Source organism: Prionailurus viverrinus, chromosome B4 (genome assembly GCF_022837055.1).
Source record: "Prionailurus viverrinus isolate Anna chromosome B4, UM_Priviv_1.0, whole genome shotgun sequence".
NCBI classification, from domain to species: domain Eukaryota; kingdom Metazoa; phylum Chordata; class Mammalia; order Carnivora; family Felidae; genus Prionailurus; species Prionailurus viverrinus.
Window position 1 is genome coordinate 74287376 of NC_062567.1, and position 23877 is coordinate 74311252.

At 35.6% G+C, this 23877-nt stretch overlaps 1 protein-coding gene across 11 annotated transcripts in view; it reads left to right on the forward strand.

Annotated features, from left to right (window-relative positions):
- LARP4 (La ribonucleoprotein 4) overlaps positions 1-23877 on the forward strand; it is a 66336-nt gene that overhangs the window by 36897 nt on the left and 5562 nt on the right. For 8 of the 11 annotated variants that reach the window (XM_047865011.1, XM_047865014.1, XM_047865013.1 and 5 more), the window contains 5 exons: positions 10294-10506; positions 11407-11510; positions 15941-16153; positions 16844-16892; positions 20056-20217. In XM_047865011.1, the coding sequence (XP_047720967.1) occupies positions 10294-10506; positions 11407-11510; positions 15941-16153; positions 16844-16892; positions 20056-20217 (741 nt within the window). The remainder of the gene's footprint in view (positions 1-10293; positions 10507-11406; positions 11511-15940; positions 16154-16843; positions 16893-20055; positions 20218-23877) is intronic. The other 3 variants (XM_047865015.1, XM_047865017.1, XM_047865018.1) reach the window with 3 other exon arrangements.

Here is a 23877-nt window from a genome sequence, read left to right on the forward strand (position 1 = left end):
TGAGCCACCCAGGCGCCCCTATACCTCCCGTTTCTTACAGCTGATTACATTTTCTGAGATTTTAGATACAGTGTTAAAATTATATATAAGTAGTAATATTTATCTGTTTTGGGTTTTGTCTATAGTTCCTTTAATTAGTCATCACATAGCATATAGCCTAGTTCTTGCTAGGAGATTCACATTAATTTTTGTAGCATTCATTAAAACCAAATGACCTGGCACCCAGAAAGACAGGTGCAGGAGCCAGAAATCCTATATTCCAACCCTTGATGCTGCTTTCAGCCACATACTCTTTGATCTCAGGCATGTCAAGTTACCTCTAAGGTCCTGGTTTGTTTCTTTGAAGTGTACATGGTTTTCATTTTGGAAATCCTGTGATTCATAAGCAGTGATCTTGGAGGACAAAGGGATTAAGGGAAGAATGTTTGTCCACCTTTGATAATTTCATTAGGAGGCAGTGTTTCATCCTGTTTTAATTGACTTTAAGACAGAATATTAAGTTTTATCTGGGTTTCATAAAGATGATATATATATATATATTATAGAATGTCATATGGAATATATGTTTATATGTTCCTTTTATATATGTTTTTTAGAATTTAAAGAGTAAAAATACTTGCATAAGAAAGTCAAACAATATTAAATAATTAATGATTGATTGATTAATTAATTCAAATTCTCTTTACCAGATTCTTCTAGTTGTTTCCCCCAGAGGTGATAAGAGTTTTTTTCTGTGTCCATCTAGGAATTTTCTTTCCTTTTTTTTTTTAAATGTTTATTTTAGAGAAAGAGAGACAGAGCGCAAGCAGGGGAGGGGCAGAGAGAGAGGGAGACACAGAATCTGAAGCAGGCTCCTGGTTCTGAGCTGTCAGCACAGAGGCTGACGTGGGGCTCGAACCCACAAACCATGAGATCATGACATGAGCTGAAGTCTGCCACTTAACCTACTGAGCCACCCAGGCGCCCTCTTTCTTTCTTTACGTGAATAAGAATGTACAGTAGACACTCAGCTGCTCTTTTCACTTAATAGAGCTTTAAGATCTTTTCATTCACTGTTGTTTCAAGTATACATCCTGTATGGTTCATGTATATCACAGTTTAATTATCCTATCCATTTTTCTCCGTGGACAAGCATTAACTTGTTTCTCTTGTTTACAAGTAATGTTGTAATGAACATTATTTCTTAAGCTTTGTTTGGAAGTTTCTTGTGTGTGGAATATACATATATATAATTTACCATTTTTAAGTACACAACTTAGTGGCATTTAATACATTCACATTGCTGTGCAACCATCACCAGTATTTATCTAGAACTTCTGCATCATTCCAAACATAAACTCTATGAAACAATAACTGCCCATTCTTCTACCCTTTAGTAACCTTTCTTCTAGTCTCTGTCTTTATGATTCCTATTTTAGATATAGCATTTAAGTGGAATCATGCAATATCAGTCTCTGTATTTGGCTTAATTCCCTTAGTATAGTGTTTTTTATAATTTTTTTTAATGTTTATTTATTTTTGAGAGAGTCAGAATGCAAGTGGGTTGGGGCAGAGAAAGAGGGAGGCACAGAATCTGAAGCAGGCTCCAGGCTCCGCGCTGTCAGCACAGAGCCTGACGCGGGGTTCAAACTCACGAGCTGTGAGATCATGACCTGATCCATGGTTTTCTTAGAGGTTAAAATTAAATTTATAGCCACCTCATTTGAATAATATCAACTTAGTTTCAGTAGTGTACAAATATTCTGCTCTATATAAACTCTGTTGTATTCGTTTTCTTTTAAATCTGATAAAAAAGAGGAATTATATACCAGAAGTATAATAATATTTTCTTTTGTATTTGCCTGTGTAATTATCCTTACCAGTGCTCTTTATTTCTTCTTATAGCTTTGAGTTACTCTCTAATATCTTTATCTCACCCTGAATAACTCCCATTAGCATTTCTTGTAGGATAGGCCTACTGATTTCCTTCAAATTGTTTTGTTCATAACATCTTTTTCCTGATACTCTTAGGTTTGCCCATGGTTTCCATTAGCTCATTGAACACTTTTAAGATAGTTGATTTGGAGTGCCTGGGTGCTCAAGTCAGTTAAGCGTCCAACTTCCACTCAGGTCATCATTCTCATGAGTTGGAGCCCCATGTCGGGCTCTGTATGGACAGCTCAGAGCCTGGAGCCTGCTTCAGACTCTGTGTCTCCCTTTCTCTCTGCCCTCCCCAGCGCTTGCTCGCTCGCTTGCTCTCTCCCTCTCTCTCAACAATAAATATTAAAAATATAAAAAATAAATAGAAAAATATTTTTTAAAAATACATAAGTTGATTTAGCATCTTTGGCCAGTAATTCCAGTGTCTGGGCTTCCTTAGAATGGTTTCTATCGAATTCTTTTTTTCTTCCTGTGAATGGACCATAGGTTTCCTGTGTTTTTGTTTTTTAATTCTGTTTTGAGAACTAGATATTCTGAGTATTCTACAATATTAACACTGAAATATGATCCTCCCATTCCTGGTATTACTGAAGTATTCTAATAGATATTGCCAAGGGAATCTGCTGCTGCAAAGAGGAATGACACTAAGGCAGGCAGCAGCACTGAATCCTCAGGGATCTACCGAACCACAATAACACCCTGTATTTTTGGAGGACAGAGTCTACTACCTGCCTTGCACCAGCCAGCCACTCCAGGAACACAAGCCATTGAGGAATGGGATTAGTAGCTACGATTTGCATGCTGCTCACTTAGGAAAGATCAGTAGCCTCTCCCTTAACAACCACATTGTTGCATGTATTGATAGTTATTCTTTTTTTATTGCCAAGTAGTAGGAATGTACTGCAATTTGATTATCTAGTCACTTTTTCAATCTTCTCTTTATTAAAATTTTTTTTTTTCAACGTTTATTTATTTTTGGGACAGAGAGAGACAGAGCATGAACAGGGGAGGGGCAGAGAGAGAGGGAGACACACAGAATCAGAAACAGGCTCCAGGCTCTGAGCCATCAGCCCAGAGCCCGACGCGGGGCTCGAACTCACGGACCGCGAGATCGTGACCTGGCTTAAGTCGGACACTCAACCGACTGTGCCACCCAGGCGCCCCAATCTTCTCTTTATTAAAAAAAAAATTGATTGTTGACCTTAGTATTGAATGAGAAGAAGGAGTCCTTTATATATTTTGAATATAAGTTCTTTGTCAGTTATGTATGTGTGTGTTGCAAATCTATTTCCCCTAGCTTGTGACTTGCCTTCTTGTTTTCTTAATAGCGTATATTTGAAGAGCAGAAGTTTTGGAATTTGTTGTTGTTGTCATTTTAATTGAAATGTACTTGATGTACAATATTATATTAGTTTCAGGTGTCTGAACGTAGTGATTCAACACTTCTATACATATGAAGTGATCACCATGAGAAATTTAGCTAATATCTGTCCCCATACGAAGTTGTTACAATATTATTAACTATATACTTACTACATTCCCATGACCTATTTATTTATTTTGTAACTAGAAATTTGTACCTTTTAATTGTTTTCCCCTATTTCATCCATCCCTCTATTCTGTTACCCCTGGGCAACCACCAGACTTTTCTCTGTATATGTGTTTGTTTCTGTTTTGTTTTGTTTTGTTTTTTAGATAGCTGCATATAAGTGAAATCACCCAGTATTTGTCTCTCCCTGTCTGACTTATTTCACTTAGCATAATGTCAATGTTATGGCAGATAGCAAGATTTTGTTCTTTTTTATAGCTGAATAATATTCCTGTGTGCCTGTATACCACATCGTCTTTATCCATTCATCTATCAGTGGACACTTAAGTTGCTTTCATATATTGGCTATTGTAAATAGGGCTACAGCGGACATAGGGGCGCAAATGTCTTTTCAAGTTAACGTTTTTGTTTTCTTTGGATAACTACCCAGAAATCAGTGCACAGAGGGTGCCCTTTTTTCTGTATCCTCACCAACATTTATAATTTCTTGTTTTGTTTTAATAGAGCCTTGTAACAGGAGTAAGGAGGTACCTCTTTGTGATTTTGATTTGCATTTCCCTGATAGTGATGTTGAGCATCCTTTCATGTGGCTTTTGGCCATATATATGTCTTCTCTAGAAAAATGTCTATTCAGGTTCTCTGCCCATTTTTAATTGGATTATTTGGGGTTTTTTGATACTGAGTTGTGTATTTTGGATATATTTTGGATATATAGTTGGATAATATTTTGGATATTAAGCCCTTATTTTATTATTTGCAGATATCTTCTCCTATTCAGTATATTGTCTTTTCATTTGGTTGACAATTTCCTTTGCTGTGCAAAAACTTTCTAGTTTGATATAGTCCCATTTGTTTATTTTTTGCTTTTGTTTTCCCTTGCCTGAGGAGACACATCTATAAGAGTATTGCTAATTCTGGTGTCAGAGAGCTTACTGCTTATGCTTTTCTCCTAGGAGTTTTATGGTTTCTGGTCTTAAACCATTTTTTGGTTTATTTTTGTAAATGATGTAAAAAGTGGACCAGTTTCATGCTTTTGCATGTAGTTGTTAGTTTTCCCAACACCATTTATTGAAGAGACCATCTTTTCCCCATTGTATATTCTTGCCTCCTTTGTCAGAAATTAATTGACCAAAGAGCAGAAGTTCAAAAAAAATTTTTTAGAAGCCTTTAATTTTAATAAGGTCTTTTTTAATCTCACTTTTCTTTTCTTTTCTTTCTTTTTTTTTTTTTTTGTCTGAAATCAGTGTCTTTTGGGTCATGAATATTTTCTTTTATGATTTTAGAAGTACTATGCTTTCATTACTCACATTTAGGTTTTATGATCTACTTCAAGTTTGTTTTGTGTGTTGCAAAGTAAGAGTCAGGGTTCTTTTTTAAATGTGTGTTTATTGGTTCTAGCATTATAAGATCATGGGGTACATGGGTGGCTCAGTCGGTTAGGCATTTGACTCTTGATCACAGCTCAGGTCTTGATCTCAGGGTTGTGAGTTGAAGCCCCACATTGGGCTCCATGCTGCGCATGAAGCCTACTTAAATAAATATACACATGCGCACACACACACACACACACACACACGTATACATATTTTTAATCTCTATATATATATAATCTCAGCCGAGTGTGTGTGTGTGTGTGTGTGTGTGTGTGTGTGTATGTATATATATATATATATACACACATATATATGTTTCTGCTGAGATTTCCCTTTTCTTCAATTCTTTAAGAACACAGTTTCCTTTTAACCCATACATATTCCTAATGGCTGGGTTAAAATCTTAGTCTACTGTTTCCTAGGTTATCTTGGAGTCTGTTTCTTTGGGCTGCCATTTTCTTTTTTCTTTTCTTTTCTCTTCTTCTTTCTTGCTTTCTTTCATGTTTATTTATCTATTTTGAGAGAGAGAGAAAGAGCTCAAGCAGGAGAGGGGCAGAGAGAATCCCAAGCAGGCTCTGCATTGTCAACACAGAGCCCAATGCAGGGTTTGAACTCACAAACTATGAGATCATGACCTGAGCCAAAATCAAGAGTCAGATGCTTAACTGACTAAGCCACCCAGGTTGCCCCTGGGCTATCATTTTAATAATGGACCACATTAAAAAAATGTTATTCACTTGGTTTTAGTTTCTTATCAGATATTTTAAGATTTAAGTAAACTACAGTGTATGATATTACTTTAGTAAAAGCAGTAGCTATAAATTTTTTTAGGGCATACTAAAATCAATTTGATATTTTACAGATTTTTCAAGATTGGCCATTATTGATTTCTTACTGTTTGGTTGCAATTTGGGGAGAGGGGATTTCCTAGCCTGTATCTATAAGGATCATAAAACATACCTTTCATTCATTTATTAAAATTGTAGTTTTGCTTAAATATGCATTATTTCACTTGATAATTTCCAACAAGTTGGTGAGGCTTATGATTCCTAATCTAATTCTCTCACATCTGTTTTAGCTCTATTGCCAAAAGTCAGCAAACTTTTTCTTTAAAGGACCAGATAGTAGACAGTGTAGGTTTTGCCAGTCATGAAGTCTGCTGTAACTATTCAACTCTGCCATTGAGGCACAAAACACAGGCAATATGTAAACAAGTGGTCTGATTTATTTTACTAAGTTTTAGAGCATTCGTTTCTCCCCCCACCTTTTTTTTAAATTTAGTACAGGAAATTGCAAACATATAAAAGTGGAGAAAACAGTAAAATCAATCACTGAGATCCCATTAGCCAGTTGTAACAATTTGTAGAGCATTGCCATTCTTGCTTCATCCATTCCCACCTATTTTTCCATGCCCCCAATTATTTTGAAGCAAATTTGAAACTTAATTTTATCTGTAAATAAACTAGTATTAGTAGCTCTGAAAGGTAGGGATTTTTTAAAAATTATACTTACAATATCATTACACTTTAAAAAAAACATTAGCTTCTTGAACATCAGTTGCTGTTCGTATTTTCCAGATTCTCATTTTTTTTCTCTTTTTAAATCTATAGTTTCATCCTCTACTTACTTATCTTTTCTTTTGGAAGTGTGTTGTTGAAATAACCATGTTAATTGGTTTTACAGAGTTCCTCATACATTTTGCTAGTTATATTTTATTGTGTTAAAATACACATACATAAGGGGCGCCTGGGTGGCGCAGTCGGTTAAGCGTCCGACTTCAGCCAGGTCACGATCTCGCGGTCCGTGAGTTCGAGCCCCGCGTCGGGCTCTGGGCTGATGGCTCAGAGCCTGGAGCCTGTTTTCCGATTCTGTGTCTCCCTCTCTCTCTGCCCCTCCCCCGTTCATGCTCTGTCTCTGTCCCAAAAATAAATAAACATTGAAAAAAATAAATAAACTAACAATCCTTTAAAAAAAAAAAAAATAAATAAATAAAATAAAATACACATACATAAAATTTACCGTCTTTATACAGTGCAGTTGTATTAAACACATTCACCACCATCCTTTCTCATAATTCTTTTCATCTTGTAAAACTCACATTCTGTACCTATTAAATAATAACAACTCCCCATTCTCCCCTCCATCCAGCTCCTGAAAACCACTATTATACCTTAAACGTATGATTTTTGACTACTCTAATTTATATAAATTAAATCATATAGTATTTGTTTCTTTTTGACTGGTTTATTTCACTCAGCAAAATGTTTTCAAGGTTTATCCATGTAGCATATTGCAAAATTTCCTTCCTTTTTTTTTTTTTAAATTTTTTTTTTTCAACGTTTATTTATTTTTGGGACAGAGAGAGACAGAGCATGAACGGGGGAGGGGCAGAGAGAGAGGGAGACACAGAATCGGAAAACAGGCTCCAGGCTCTGAGCCATCAGCCCAGAGCCCGACGCGGGGCTCGAACTCACGGACCGCGAGATCGTGACCTGGCTGAAGTCGGACGCTCAACGGACTGCCCCACCCAGGCGCCCCAAATTTCCTTCCTTTTTAAAGCTGAATAACATTCTGCTGAATGTATATACCACATTTTACTTCTACCGTAATCTCTTGATGGACACGTGGATTGCTTTTGCATTTTAGCTATTGTGAATAATGCTGCTATGAACAGGGGTATACAGGTATCTCTTTGAGACCCTGCTTTCAGTTATTTTGGGTAATACCCACAAGTAGAATTGCTGAGTCATATAGTGATTGTTTTTAATTCTTCGAGGTATCTCCATACTGGTTTCCACAGCAGCTATACCATTTTACATTCCTACCAACAGTGCACAAAAGTTCAAATTTCACCACAGCCTCTCCAACACTTGTTCTTTTCTGTTTGTTTCTTTTTTTTTTTTTTTTTTTAAATAGTAACCATCTTAATGTGAGGTGGTATTTCATTGTAGTTTTGATTTGCATTTCCCTAATGATTAGTGGTAGTGAACATCCTTTCATGTGTTTATTGACCATTTGTATATTGTCTTTGGATAAGTGTTTGTTGAAGTCCTCTGCCCCTTTTTGAATTGGCTAGTTAGATTTTTTAATGTAGTTAAACATGATTCTCTGTCCCTGTACTTCATGCAAATTGATAGCCAGATTTAGAGGCTTGATCAAAATTTGGCTTGACTTGGGAGCAGCAGAGAGAGAACAAAAAGCCTGTATGTTTTTGTGTCTGTCTCTTATGCTGGATGCCACTGATCATTGACTAAATCTATAAATTAAAGCTGCAAAGAGGTGCTATTTTTAGGCTTTCTTTTTTCTTTTTTCCATTTGTTAGTTGAAGCACTTCTATAAAGAGAAGCTTTCCATTATCTTCATTATCGTGAGGTGTACAACTCATATATGGAGCACATGAGAAATGCTTGGTTCTAGCTTTTCTTAGCCAGTTTTAGAAAATAATGAACCTTCAAAACTGACCATTCGGGTGTTCTTTGTTGTTGAGTATTTAAACATACTTGATGTGTTTGTTGTCCTTATCGATGAATTGTGGCCTCTTTGAGTTAACTTGTCAGTCCTTTTGTCATGGTCCTAGTAATTTTCAGTGGTTTGCTTGCGTCTTCTTGTATATTTGATGTCAAAGGCCTGGGGTCAGGTCAAGTCTCCAGAGTCCCCACTTTATTTTTATGGGGAGGTGATAATTTTTAGCCTACTGGCTAGGCACAAGGAGTTCTTGTGGTTACTGGTATGGTCATTGTTTAAAAGCTTTTTCATTGGACAGAAATATGAAATATGGATTGTTACCTTTTTTTTTTTTAACAAAAATGTGAGTTTATACTGATGCTTTTGATTTAAATTCAGGATATATGGCTTTTTACTTCTTTAGTCTTAACGTTTGTGTCTCCTTTCTCCCATGTGAAAATCTCAGATCTCTTTGACTCCAGTATAATTACTGATTTTTTTGTATCCCATAGTCACACACAAAAGCATCAGAATAGCAATACCAAAAGCAATATAAATCTGACAATATATTAAGAATTTTTTTGCTATACTTTGCCTTGTAGTTTATTCCTGAGGCTAACAGTTGGTTTTGTTATGGCTGAAAGTCACTTAGGATTTCTATGTGTTGTATTACTAATTGAATGCACATTAAAGTTAATTTTGCTGGATGCTACTGAATATTATTTATTTTTATAATTGATTTATTTTCAATGTGTGCATGGTTTAAAAGTAAAATATCTAAAACATGGTATATTAAATACATATTCACACATATATATGTATGTATGCAAGTATATCTTTATATTCCTATGTGACTTAGCTAAACAGTAGCTTACTATACATACTCCTTTATCCTCCTTGCTTTACCTTTTTTTTTTTTTTTAAACATTTATTTATTTTTGAGACAGGGAGACACAGAGCATGAATAGGGGAGGGTCAGAGAGAGGGAGACATAGAATATGAAGCAGGCTCCAGGCTCTAAGCTATCAGCACAGAGCCCGACGCGGGGCTAGAACTCACGGACCACAAGATCATGACCTGAGCCGAAGTCAGCCGCCTTAACCGACTAAGCCACCCAGGCGCCCCTACCTTTTTTTTTTTTTTTTTTAAAAACAATAGTATATTCTTGAATTCACTCCATAATAGTATTTAGAGCAATTCATTAGTTCTTTTTATTTCTGTTTGATACTCAGTTGTGTGGATGTACTCTGGTGTATTCAGCCATTGATGGACTGATTGTTCTGTTGTTTTGTGCATGTGTGTGTGTATTGAAGATAGTTTTTTCTCCATCCCTATTATAGTTAGTGTTTTTGAACAGCCATGTATATCCTTTTTTAAACTTCTTTTTGTTCAGTGTATATTTGGAAAAGATTCCTAGAAGTGGGATGGGTGAGAATATGGAAAATGCATATGACTTCAGAAGATAACTGCTAAATTTTCCTTTATAAGTGTTGTGCTATTTTACATGTCCATCATCAGTGTATCAGAGTGCCTATTTTGCCACAATCTTATCAACAGTATGTTGTCAAATTTTTGGATTTTTGCCAATCCTATAAGTGAGAAATGTTAATTCCATTTTAATTGCATTTCTCTTACAAGTAAGGTTTAGCATCTTTTCATATGTTTAAGAGCCATTTGCCTTCCTTTTTTCTGTAAACTCTGTTCATTTCTCTAACATTTTTTATCTTTTTAGAATTTGTATGTTAGAAATATATTAGCCCCTTTATCTGTGATAATTTGCAGTTAGTTTTACTATTTTGATATTTTGACTTTTGTAGCTTTACCTTGTTCATTGTTATATTTGCCATGCAAAAGTTTTTAAAGTAATTTAAAGCTATCAATCATTTCCTTTTGCTCTGCTGACTCTACAGTAGTCAGAAATAACATAGTTGTGTAAAATACGTTTAAAAAGTAAATTAAATATATTTGTGAGAATATACACTTTATTATAATATGTTCCTCTTCTAGGCAAGGATAAAAGCCATCAATACATTTTTTGCAAAGAATGGTTATCGATTAATGGATTCTAGTATGTATAGTCAGCCCATTCAAACTCAAGCACAGTATGCCTCACCAGTTTTTATGCAGCCTGTATATAATCCTCACCAACAGTACTCGGTCTACAGTATTGTGCCTCAGTCTTGGTCACCAAATCCTGCACCTTACTTTGAAACGCCACTGGTAAGTGAAATCCTTACAGAATCATAAAATTTTTCACTTAAGCTGAAATTTGAAGAAATCAGCTAGAGTAGTTTATTTTTTGTTTTGTGTTGATATTGGTTATTTTCTGACTTTTAAGTAGTGATAATGATATCTAATCCCCTATACCAAATATACGCACGTGACTAAGGGTTAAGCTGTTTGTTCCTATTTGCTGAGTGAATTAAAATAAGAGACTGGGTAGTCCTGAGTAGTTTAAAATGCTTTTAGTTTTGGTAAACTTTTTCAGAGAAAAATGTACTTTATTAAGTAATAGCCTAATGATTCCTTTTTCTGTAAATCAGGTAATATTGGAGTATTGCAAAAAGCAAATAGGTAAAATGCTTACAAATGTTTTTGCCTTATAAAAGAAATTGAAGGGGTGCCTGCCTAGCTTGTTCCGTAGAGCATGCAACTCTTGATTTCAAGGTCGTGACTTCAAGCCGCACTCTGGGTGCAGAGATTACTTAAAAATGAAAAATCTTAAAAAAAAAAAAAAGGCGGGGTTCATTGGGTGGCACAGCCTGCTTGGGATTCTCTCTCTCTCTCTCTCTCTGCCTCTCTGCCTCTCTCTCTCTGCCTCTCTCTCTCTGCCTCTCTCTCTCTTTCTCTCTCTCTCTCTCTCTCTCTCCCCCTCTCTCTCTCCCTTTCTCCCTTTTCTCCCTTTCTCCCTCTACCCGTCTCCCCTACTCATGCGCGCGCGCACACACACACACACACACACACACACACACACACACACACACACTGTAAAGCAACAAAAAAAAGAAAGAAAAAGAAAAATTGATGCTAAGTTGTTAGTTCATCAGGAGTTTCTTACAGCCTTTACACTATATTCTGCCCTTTACATTAATTGGTTTTAAACACCAAATTTTCTTTTAGGCTCCTTTTCCCAATGGTAGTTTTGTGAATGGCTTTAATGCACCAGGATCTTATAAAACAAATGCTGCTGCTGTGAATATGGCTCGACCATTCCAAAAAAATCGGTAAGATGAAAATCATAGTGGAATTTAAAGAATACTGTGTTAATAGCAATGCTATTTACAACTTTTTAACCAAAAGCTTAAACAATTTTACTCTAGAATTAATAAATACACTTTGATCTCAAGAGTTGATAATTTGTATAAAAAAAGACTTGGAACTGGGATTGTAAATGATACATACTGATTTTTTTAAATAATAAAGATAATAGAAAATTATTTTATGATAGTAGCAAAATCTGGTGTCTAAATTAGTAGTCTAATTAGTAGTTTAATATGTAACATTTTGGAGAATGGGTTTTTTGAGGATAGAAATATTAGCTGATTTGAGTATTGAATGTTGGGAAAATGAGTTACTTAAGATTTTTAAGAATTTACTTTTGAAATGATTTCCATGAACTATAGCAGCAGCTAACATTATTGAACATTTAGTGTCTAAGGCTTTGTCTTAAGGGCTTTACATATTTTATCACAGTTTTCATAACCCGATAAGATATATACAGTTATTATGTCTATTTAAGATGAGGACATTGAAACAAAAGGGTTAAATATCATGTCTATGAGCGTGTGGCTAGTATTTGGCAGAGCCAAAATTTGAGCCCTGGCAATTTGACTTTAAAGCCTACACTTTATTTTTTTTTTATTATTTATTTTTTATTTTTTTTACTTTTTAATATATGAAATTTATTGTCAAATTGGTTTCCATACAACACCCAATGCTCATCCCAAAAGATGCCCTCTTCAGTGCCCATCACCTACTCTCCCTACCCTCCCACCCCCCATCAACCCTCAGTTTATTCTCAGTTTTTAAGAGTCTCTTATGTAAAGCCTACACTTTAAAAAGTGTTCTAGATAAATTATTGAGAACTCTGGAAACTATTTGCTATCATATAAAAGATTAGTAAGTCTGTTAAGTGTTAATTATTTTTGTATAAATGTCAATTGATAATCTCAATAATTTGGTATAGATTATGATTTTTGATAGAGTATGAGTAACCAAAGAAAAATGGGCTTCTATGGTGGCTTAGATTTATTTAATAGTTTCATATTTATTGTTCCTTGTTTGCTTATTTTGTGAGCCTCCTAGGTTTGGGTTTTTGTTTTTTTAATTATTTCTTTTCAGGGATTTTCTCTTGCTAGATCTCATTCTCCCAGTTGGTTCTTTTTGGCAAGGAGACCACATGGGGTATGTTCTTCTAAAATGACTTCTAGGAACTTAATTCTTTTTTGTAAGGTTTTCCTGGAACATGCTTCACTGAGAAAGAAGACTCACAGTATTAAGTGTTCTTCTTAGTGGTTTCTGGAAGCATTCATAATGTATCATCCTCTCATAATCAGTTTTTTGTACTCACACAGTTTGTACTCACTGACAATTGGTTAAAGCATTTGAAGATCGTTTACGAGCATTAGGAAAACTTTACTACGTATACCTATTCTTACTGCTTTATGAAGTTTCAAATGAGATCTCTTTCTGTTAACAAGGATGGATGGTTCTTTATAATTCAAAGGATTATTGTGCTCTTAAAGATGGTTTTTGGTTTGGTAATAAAGTAACACGCGCAAAATTCAAGTATTGCTAGGACATATGAGTAGAAAAGTACAGGGAGCCTCATATATTGTCCTTTAATCCCAATCCTGCTTTCAAAACGACTAATTTCCATGAACACATAGAGATAATGATGTTTAAATCTGGGAAGACCTTTGTTATGATATAGTTTTAACTCATTTTACAGATGAAGAAAGTGGAAGCTGAAGAAGACAAAAATCTTGCTAGGGTTACATTGGCTGGTTATTATCAGCAGACTTGAGATTAGAACATTTCCTTTCCTCTACTATAGTTGGTAAAGTTTTTCTCCCATCCAAGTACTAACCAGGCCTGACCCTGCTTAGCTTCCGAGATCAGACGAGATCAGGCGCGTTCAGGGTGGTATGGCCGTAGACGGTAAAGTTTTTCTTAAAAATAATTTACGTAGAGCAAATAACAGCTTACAACTTCACTTGTTAGAAAATACAGATTTCTCCTGATTAGAAATGGTAGCTTTGTAGAAATAGGTTATCTATTTATTTCACTTTTTTTTTTTAAGGAGTGAATTTTGCTATAGACAGTGAAGTAGAATAGACATCTTTCTTGTAGACTAAAAGCAGTATTTCAGTATTAGCTAAAAGTACTGGTGGTTTGCATATTTTTAACTAAAAAATGTATTAAATAGGTTCATGGTGTTCCTTTACCGTCACTTGTTTTTGTTTGCTGTGCTTTCTTGATAAAAAGGGTGAAATTACGATAAGAAAGCCAAGAATGACAGTCTAGTTATCCTTGCTTGTAAGGATATGTGCCTCTGCTTTTAAAGGTACAGGACAGGTTTTGCTTGTTTTTCAAAACCATTCACGTACAATTCCTTTTCATACCTGTGACCAGTACAGGTTGTTAATTTTTAGTTACAAAAATTATACACAAATACTTTCTTCTTATAAAATGCAGATATTACAGATGAAACTAAAAGAACTTTTTGACCAACACAAGACCACTGTGTTTGTTTGTTTAAAATTATCAAAGAGAAAGTAACTTTTAGAAAGCCCCTTTGCAGTTTATTATATGACCCTTGTAACGGCCCAGTGATGATCACTAGACCTACTTGGAGAGACTAGGACTAACTTTCAGAAGTCTGGGCATTTTTCTACCTTTCATTCTTTGTCTTTCTATCACATCACTTCTTCCTTTCCGTCTTTTATCACTTACTTCTTTTATCTTTCTTTTTATCTTTTGCCTAGACTGAGATTGTAAGTCCCTCTCGGTGAAGGGTAAGATTATGAGATCTGAGGGCTGTGTAAACCTAATAACTAATCTGTTAGTTATACTGAAATACAGTGAGCAAATTTAGGTGAATAATAGTTTCTGAACAGATACATAAACGGCATATCTACCTCATGAGGTCATTTTTAGATACGATGGATAATATAAATATTTTGAAAATTACTTAGTGTTTCTTGACATACTATCATTTTCATTGCTGTTAAAAATCTGTTTTGAGGATTGCCTGGCTGACTCGGTAGAGCATGTATGTGACTCTGGATCTCAGGGTTGATTGAGCCCCATGTTGGGTGTAGAGATTACTTTAAAAAAATAAAAATTTTTTAAAAATCTATTTTGACATAAAGTAATTATTTTGAAAAGTAACATCTTACATGAAACAGCCTAACTTTGTAGCCTGATTTTTACATTTAAGTTTAATAGTAATCTAATTTTTTATTTTCTGTAAAGAATAAGGTAGGATAACTAGAGATGTTGTTGGAATTAATGCTTAATTGCTGGGTTTATAATTATTTTGAGATTTTAAATCTCTATTCAGAGAACCAGGAATCGACAGTGTATTATTAATATAAATTTATAACTATGAAAATAGACTGTAAAAATTGAATATATAAACTACAAGTAAGGGGCCGAATATAAATCTCATACTTCCTTGTAAAATCTATTGAGCCAAGATCCTCAGTTGCCTGGGCTTACTTTAGGTGTTTTCGCTCTTGATTAAACTGTAGCCTCTCCTTTACCCGACCCCTAGCTTTATCCTCTTACAAATTATTAGGAGATTTGGGTGCTTATACCCATCATCCAAGATAAAAGCTACTTTTCATCACAGTTATTTAGGTTTTTGTTTGTTTTTACCAAATTCCCTACCTAATTCATGAAATCACGCTAGGCTATTACTTGCATTATATTTCCTAGCTGTTGTCCCGTTCCCCGCCCTCCCGCCCATAAGGATCTTTGAGCAATGAACTTATTAAGAAGCTAGAATTTTAATACATTGCACTTTTTCTCTTGTTTTCATTGGCACTCCCCTAAAGAGCCTTTTTAGATTTTTTTCACTCCCTAATTTTTCCCTATGAAAATTTAGTGCTGGAGATTATTGTGTATGTATTTATGTAATGTATGAATATCTATATGTATAAAAAGAGTAAGATGAGGTTTTTTGTTTTTTCCTTTTGTCCCTCTCCCCATCCCAGAACCTTTTTTATTCCCACTTGGGGTGATGTTGCCCCATTGAGAATGTATGGCATAGACTTACCAATGAGCTTAAAGCCTGACTGATTTATATGTGTCACGACTGCAGCTGGTGTTAAATTAGGTAAAATCCTACTTGTATTTTGAGTATTGAGGTAGAAGTACCTATATTTTGAAGAACTTTGGATCTTAACCCAAATCTCTCCAAACAACTTTTTTTAAATGTAAAAATTCTTTGCCTTTTAAAAATAATACATCTGGGACATAAGTTTACATTTTTATAATGTGACACTTTTATGTTTAATTTATAGAAAATCAGAATACAGTAGAAGGCAGTTTTTAACTTAGCCTATCAAATAAGAGTTTTTACCATTAAGAGGAAAGATTTTCTGTTTTGATTTATCCTCTCATGTATGTGATCTTATGTTTCTTATAGTGTGAAGCCTCATTTTAGGTCATCGAGTGGTTCAGAGCACTCAACAGAGGGCTCTGTATCATTGGGGGATGGACAGTTAAACAGATCTGGTTCAAGGAACTTTCCAACTGAACGGCATAACCCTACAGTAACAGGGCATCAGGAGCAAAGCTATCTTCCAAAAGAAACTCCCCCTTTACAGATGGAACAGAATGGGGACTATGGTAGGGGCAGGTAAGGAAATACGGAATAAATACGGATATGGTATATGAAAATTCTTTGCTCATAATATGAGTATTTGAAGAACATGATCTAGTGATTTTTTGTTTTAACTATTGGTGTATGTTTATGTTAAATGAATACAGTGTTCACATAATACAGGTTAATGGTTTTTCATAAATATTACGAAATTTATAGTGCCCATATAGAATATAGCGCTGAGTCAGAGGTTTTATAAAGTTACTCTGAAGTTCTGTATGGTTCACTGAAGAAAGAATAGCTTAGAAAGATAAGATCCTATCTGCATTCTAGTTTTAATTTCTTACAAATTCTAAACTGTGGGAATGGGGTTATACATTATTGCCCAGTCTGCCTGAATGAAACCAAAAAAACTGAATAATGATATGCTTCTGGTGTGGAAGGAGCACTACCTAATAAAAATGGGCCCATCTTATTTAGTCGTGTTGGTGGTAGTAGATGAAGTTTTTGGTAGATTAGTTTAGGATCCATTCAGAAGAATATATATTCATCTCTTCATAATAGTGAAGATACAGAAAGTAGAATTACTTAAACTAAAAGTTCACCCATCTTCAGTAGAATATATATATATATATATATATATATATATATATATATATATATATTTGACAAAACGTATGAGTTGCCCCTCCCATCATCCCCACCTTTTTTTGTCGTTGCTAAAAGGAGAACTCTTTTCAGAGGTCGAAGACGACGAGAAGATGAGAGAGTCCCAGTAAGTATTTTTTTCTTTTTTACCTTTGTACATTTGTTCATTTATTTTTTCTTTTCTGATTTACTATGGCATTGGCTTGTGGTCTGTCTTTCCTTTCCAGGTTTTTGTTTTTTTGAATATAGTATTAGGCAAAGGTAAATAGAACCTGTGCTTTGACCCTAAAATACCTACTATGACTGCCACTCCCTGACCTTAAAGCACATGTATAGCTAGGGATTTGGTCTATGTTGCTCATGTGTTTTAAAAACTACTTGAATCCCTAATATATTCACATGGTTTAAAAATCAAAAAATGAAAATAATCAATGGAAACTTTATTAGTTTGTTAATGGACGTTTAAGTAGTTTACAGCCATCATTTCCTGTGTGTTCAATAACATATGAAGGAGAATCCCTTTCTAGAGATTTCTAGGTCACAATTCAGTTAGTTGCTGCCAACTTACAGCTTTCTGTAGGGGTTGTGCCAATTTTCACTCGGACAGAAACTGAAAAAAAAAGTTTTATTTATCAATAGCCCTACAAATATATGATTTTTTGCCAACTTTTTTTTTGATAAAGTACATCCTTCACTTTTAAAGGTCTCTGGATGGTGTTGGAAACTTAAACTGTTTATTGTCACTTGGGGGCAATTTTCTACCTTCTGCTTATTCTTCTATCCACTAATCTTCTAAACTACTTACAGATCTGAAAAGTTTTTATAGTTGTAGACATGGTTTTTTTTGTTGTTTTTTGAGAGAGAGAGCCTGAGCAATGGAGGAGCAGAGGGAGTGGGAGAGAGAGCAGACTCCATGCCTAGTACAGAGCCTGACGCGGGGCTCGATCCCACAACCGTGAGATCATGACCTGAGTCAAAACCAAGAGTCAGACACTTAACCACCAGAGCCACCAGGCACCCCTAGACATGTTTTTATTTGAATTTTGACTTACCTAGCTTTAAATTAATCATGTTTTAATTTTTTTATGATTTGTTCATGGGAAATGTTTGCCATTTCTTAACTGGGAGCAAAAGTTGAGGAATCGGAATGATATAGGAACACACAGAGGTTTCAAGAAAACCCTGCCTAGAGTTTACAGATAAATCATAAATTTGTGGTACGATGCTTATTTTAAATGTGTAGTAGTGAATTTTATATATATAGTTTATAGGGTACATGTAATATATGTACAAGCATATTACGTATATGTAAGTAGTGAAAAGATAAGTATTTTCAAAGAAGAAAATGTATTGCATTGTAACACAGAATAGTCCTTAGGGCAAACTGTACACCTTTTAAAACAGTACTGTTTTTTGTTATAGCTTTCTGTATACCATGAGCAGCCGTGAATGGCAACAACTTGCAGCAGTCCACATGAATCCTCGGATGACCCTAAACAATGGAGGAGAGGGAGATTAGTTTCAAAGTCCATTTAATATGTTGAAAATACCCACACTGAGGACTGAAGTTTGGGGTGAAGAAAAAGGAGACAAACATGTTCTCCAGTAGGACAGGCAGAGTGGAGGTGCCTTTGTGTGCAGGAAGGAGGTTTTAGCTAGAGATAAAATTTAGGATTTGTAAGCTTACACAAAGTAATTGATTAGATCATAAGAGTAGATGAAATCATTCAAAGGACTCTGCAGAGAGAGTGATTTAAATAGAGGAATGGTCAAGAATAGAACTTTGAGAACATAGTAGCTTTGTGCTAAAGAATGAGATTATTTATTTTGCTCTTTGAAGTATCCAAAATCTGAGTAGAAATGGCTGGTAGACAAATGGATGTTTAGGTTTCAGGTAAAGGTCTAAGTTGAAAATATTGAAAGTGTACGTACAATTCAATGAGTTTTGGTAAGTTTTCAGTGGTGTGTAGCCAGAAAGTCCCCCAAAGTGAAAAAGATTGTTGTAAGGCTCACTGAATTCTACTCCTTAAACCAATAGGTTATGTTAACTAAAGTCAAAAAAAATTTGAGAAAAAAATTTTTGAAAGATTGTTTGCATATAGGTACTAGCTGAAGCCATGTATAATTGCTATCCCACAGGGAGAGTATGGAAGTGAAAAGAATAATAACCACATAGAAACTAAGAGCCGTCAAAAGGCGTGGGTAGAGAGAGACAAACACATGATTGTGAGATCTGAGATTTGGGAGGAAGAGATATCACAGAAACTAAGGGAGGAATGAAGGAGCTCCCAAAGGAAAGAATATTTACCATACCAGGTGCTACATGAGGTTTGGGGGGGGCGGGGGGGGGAGAATCTGTCAGCTTTTGCATTGTGGAAGACTGATGATTTGTCAAAGCAATCTTAGTGGTGATGAGTACAAAGGTGAGGAAATAGAAAGTAGAGGAAGTACAAGTGAGAGTCTTGCCAGAGGGTATATAGGGTGGTGGGTGGAAGGGCAGATCAGATTTTCAAGAAAGGATATTATTGTTCTCTCTTGAGACTATAGGTAAATAGGTTTTTGTTTTTAAGGAAGTTACCGCAAATTTAGAAAGCAAATAGCAGAGATTGGTTAAAAGGCTTATGGAGTGTGGGGTGCCTGGGTAGCTAAGTTGGTTAAGCATCCTACTCGGTTTTGGTTCAGGTCATGATCTCACGGTTGTGAGATCTAGCCCCACGTTGGGCTCTGTGCTGATAGTGTGGAGCCTGCTTGGGATTCTCTCTCTCTGCCCTTCCCCCACGCGTGCACACACACACTCTCAAAATACATAAACTTAAAAAAAAAAAGGCTTGGGCGCCTGGGTGGCGCAGTCGGTTAAGCGTCCGACTTCAGCCAGGTCACGATCTCGCGGTCCGTGAGTTCGAGCCCCGCGTCGGGCTCTGGGCTGATGGCTCAGAGCCTGGAGCCTGTTTCCGACTCTGTGTCTCCCTCTCTCTCTGCCCCTCCTCCGTTCATGCTCTGTCTCTCTCTGTCCCAAAAATAAATAAACGTTGAAAAAAAAAATTAAAAAAAAAAAAGGCTTATGGAGTGTAGCAGAGTTTGCAAGAGAAACAAGAGAGGGAGTTGACTAAAGGTAAGTAGGATTGGTAAAGAAAAACGAGAGCTCAACTGAAATGAGAAGCCAAGAATTTATAGGAGAACGAACAGTTCTGTGCTTTAGAGTTTTGTTTCCTTGCAGCTTTTAGCTTCTGTGGTACAGGATTAGAGAATGAGATTGGCATGTGACCTGTTTTATGATTTGTGTCTTTTAGAGACCCCAGTCTTCATCAGCTGAAGCAAAGGCTCCAACGCCAAAGTTTGATTTATTAGCCTCAAATTTTCCTCCTTTACCTGGAAGTTCATCAAGAACTCCAGGTGAACTTGTTTTGGAGAGTAGGATGTCTGATGTTGTTAAAGGTGTCTACAAAGAAAAGGTAAACACTGAAGCATCAGTCTTTTACCTTATGGGACCATAGTCAGCCTTTGTTTCCAGAGTTATTTAAAATTTTATTTGCACCTAATATGTATTTCTGGCAGTTTTTATTCATGGGATTTTCAGCACACGTTGAGTATTATTAAAAGATTTATGATAAAGCTGCACAGGCCAATAAAAATGTTGCTTCATTTTTGCATGTCTTTGTATCAGTTCAGCTTGGTAGAACTAATTGATGCAAGCTGGTGAAAAGTGGTGTTTGCGCTGAAGTGCCTGTAATTAGCCAATGATGTAAAGGGATCCTAAGTTAGTTTGCTAAACTCAGGCTTTCCAGTAGTGGAGAGTTGATGTCAAAAGATTGGGCTGCCCCATCCTAAAATATTTTTGAGTATAGACCTCTTCCTATGGTAAAATCCTTACACCACACAGATTTCTTATTTCCTTCCCTTTTTCTTCTTAATTCAATTTTCATTTTTATCTCATAGTGTGCATGTACATAGTATATCTAGGCTTATAATGAAAAATAGATAGTAGTTCCCTGCAACGACTTCAACTCTAGCTTTTTCTTCTATTGTTTTCCCCATATAACATGGTTATACTGATATCTCTTTTCTTCTTCTTTTTAAGTAATCTCTACACCCAGTGTGGGGCTAGAATTCATGACCCCAAGATTAAGAATCACATGCTCCCCTGACAACCAGCCAGGCATTCCAATATACTGCTGTTTCTTGACATTCCAATTTTCAGTGTCTATTAACTTCCCATTCTAGAAGCTGAGGATTTAGTTCTCTTAAACCAACATACTTTTCTCATCTTCCCTGTATATTGTACTGCGTCATATCTGGGATACCATCCATTGTAAGATGCCCCGTTATTTTAGTGTCACTAAGAAAGTAAAAGCATTGCCACTTATATTAGGATATGCCATCATTTGTAAGTCACATCTCAATATTACATATTTTTTTCATAACTGAACTTCAGTTCAGAAAATTGCTATTATTTCTCCTTCTTGTACTCTCAGTGGCTGGCTGCACAATGCACAATCCTGTAGCTAGGGCTTTCTTTTGCCATCATCATCCTGGGAATTTTCCTTAGTCTCTTTTGTTGCATCCTCTCTTTTTCTTCATCTTGTTTTACTTTCCTGTATTATGGTGGGTCACATCTTCCTGAGCTTCCTGAATAAATGGGTTTTAGTATGTTTCTTGAGATCTTGCGTTCTGAAAATGGTTTTCTGTTCTCATATTTGATCAGTAGCTTATTTGTGTAGAGTTCTGTATTAGAAATCATTTTCCCGTGGAATTTTGAAGGTATTTTTTTGTCTTCCCTTTTAAAAAATAATGTGCAATATTGTAGTTATTTAATCAGTCTTGAGATAGACGTTTTTTTCATGTTTTCCACCTTTGAAAATCAGGCTGCCCTGTAATTAAAAGTTATTGTAGTTTAAGTGGCATTGTTTTTTTCTTAGTAATCCATAAAATAATAGTGCATTTTACAGTTGATGGCTTCTCAGATTTGTTGAGGTGTGATTCACACACACATATTTTTAAAGAAGAAGAATAATAAAGTGTGCCTTCCCTTGTAATCCCAACCCACAATTGTGGACGTTAAACATCAACATCTTAGCAGTGCCATCTGTCTCCCCCTTTATTTATAATTCTTCCTATTCCTTCCCTTCCTCCCCATCAGAGATAAACATCCTGACTTTGCAATAATAATTTTCTTGCTTTTCTTTATAGTTTTTCCACTCCAGGTTGGGAAATTTTTTCTGTAGAGCTGGGCCAGACAGTAAATATTTTAGGCTTTGTGGGCCACACGCTAAAAACTTAAAAACCACGCTTAGTTCATAGGCCGTACCAACAAAAGTCATAAACTAGATTTGGCCAGTGAGCTTTGGTTTGTCAACCCCTAATATACAGTATACTGTTCGTTGTGCCTGTTTTGAAGACAATATAAATGGAATTGTATGTATTCTTTTGTTGTGTGAAATTCATCATTGCTGATACAGATGACTAGTTCATTTTGCATTGTTGTATTCTGTTGTAGAATGTCATTATTCTGCTATTGGACACTTGAGCTGTCTTTCTGTCTGACATTATAAGCAATTATGCTATGCATGTTCAAACCATACATGACCCTATTTTAAGGGTATTACATAGTGGAATTGCTGAGTGGTAGGGCATCTTTTAAAATTTAATTTTTCATATTTTATTGGTCGTTTGAGTTTCTTCTTTTGCAGAGTCAAGTATTTGGTACTTTATCTGTTGGGTTATCTCTTATCTTGCAGATTCATGGAATTTAAAAAATTTATTTTGTATACTAATCCTTTGTCAGTTATGTACGTTTTCTACCTATGGTTTTCAGTCTTTAGTATTTGTAAGTGAAAACAAGTTCTTAATCTTCTTTTATGGTTTGTTCTTTTTATATCTTGCTTAGGAAATGATCTGTCTTCCAGAGATTCTTTTCAGAAATCTATCATTCTGATTCCTGATAGTTCTGTAACCTCTTTCTCTAGAGGTTTTAGGATCTTTTATTTAACCCTTCTATTCTATGAAATTTTATGAAGGTATATCTTGCTATGGCTCCATTTTTTTTCTTTTTGAGGGAGAGAGCATGCACCCGTATGCGTGAGCAGGGGAGGGGCAGAGAGAGGGATAGAGAATCCCAGCCAGGTTCCACTCTGTCAGTGCAAAGCCCAACATGGGGCTCAATTTCACGAACTACGAGAAGATGACCTGAGCCAAAATAAAAGTCAAAATGCTCAACTGATTGAGCCACCCAGGCACCCTGTTGTGGCTCTTTTTTTTTTTTTTTTTTTTTTTAATTCATTGCTGTGGATACTTGGGAAACCCTTTCAATCTGGAAACTTGTCTTTACCTTCTAGAAAATTTTCCTGTATTATGTATTTTTTTCATGTTTGTTTATATTTGAGAGAGAGTATGAACAGGGGAGGAGTAGAGAGAGAAAGGGAGGATACGGAGGATCCGAAGCAGGCTGTGTGCTGACAGTAGCAAGCCCAAGGAGGGTCTCAAACCCACGAACCACAAGATCATGCCCTGAGCCAAAGTTGAACACTCAACTGACTGAGCCACCCAAGCACCCTGTGTTGTGTCTTTGATAAATTCTTCACCTTTCTTTTTTCTCTTTCTTGAACTTTTAATTTGATATTGCACCTTGTAGGTTGAATCTCTAATTTTTGTTGTTTTGGCTTTCCTAATATTTATTTTTGTACTTGTCTATATTTTCTACAAAGTTTTTCTGAATGTTACCTTTAAACCTGCTGAAATTTGTATTGCATCAATCGATTTTAATTTCTAGGGCTTACTGTTTTTCTTTTTTAATTGTAGTAAAATACATAAAATATAAAATTTACCATCTTCAGCATTGTTTAGTGTGTACTGTTCAGTTGTGTTAAGTACATTTGCATTGTTGTGCTTCTAATCTCTAGGACTCTTCGTCTTTTTTTTTTTTTTTTTTTTTTTTTAAATGTTTATTTTTGAGAGAGAGACAGAGCATGAGCAGGGGAGGGGCAGGGGTAGAGGGAGACACAGAATCAGAAGCAGGCTTCAGGCTCTGAGCTGTCAGCAGAGAGCCCGAATGGGGCTCAAACTCTTGAGCTGTGAGATCATAACCTGAGCCAAAGTCAGAGGCTTAACCAACTGAG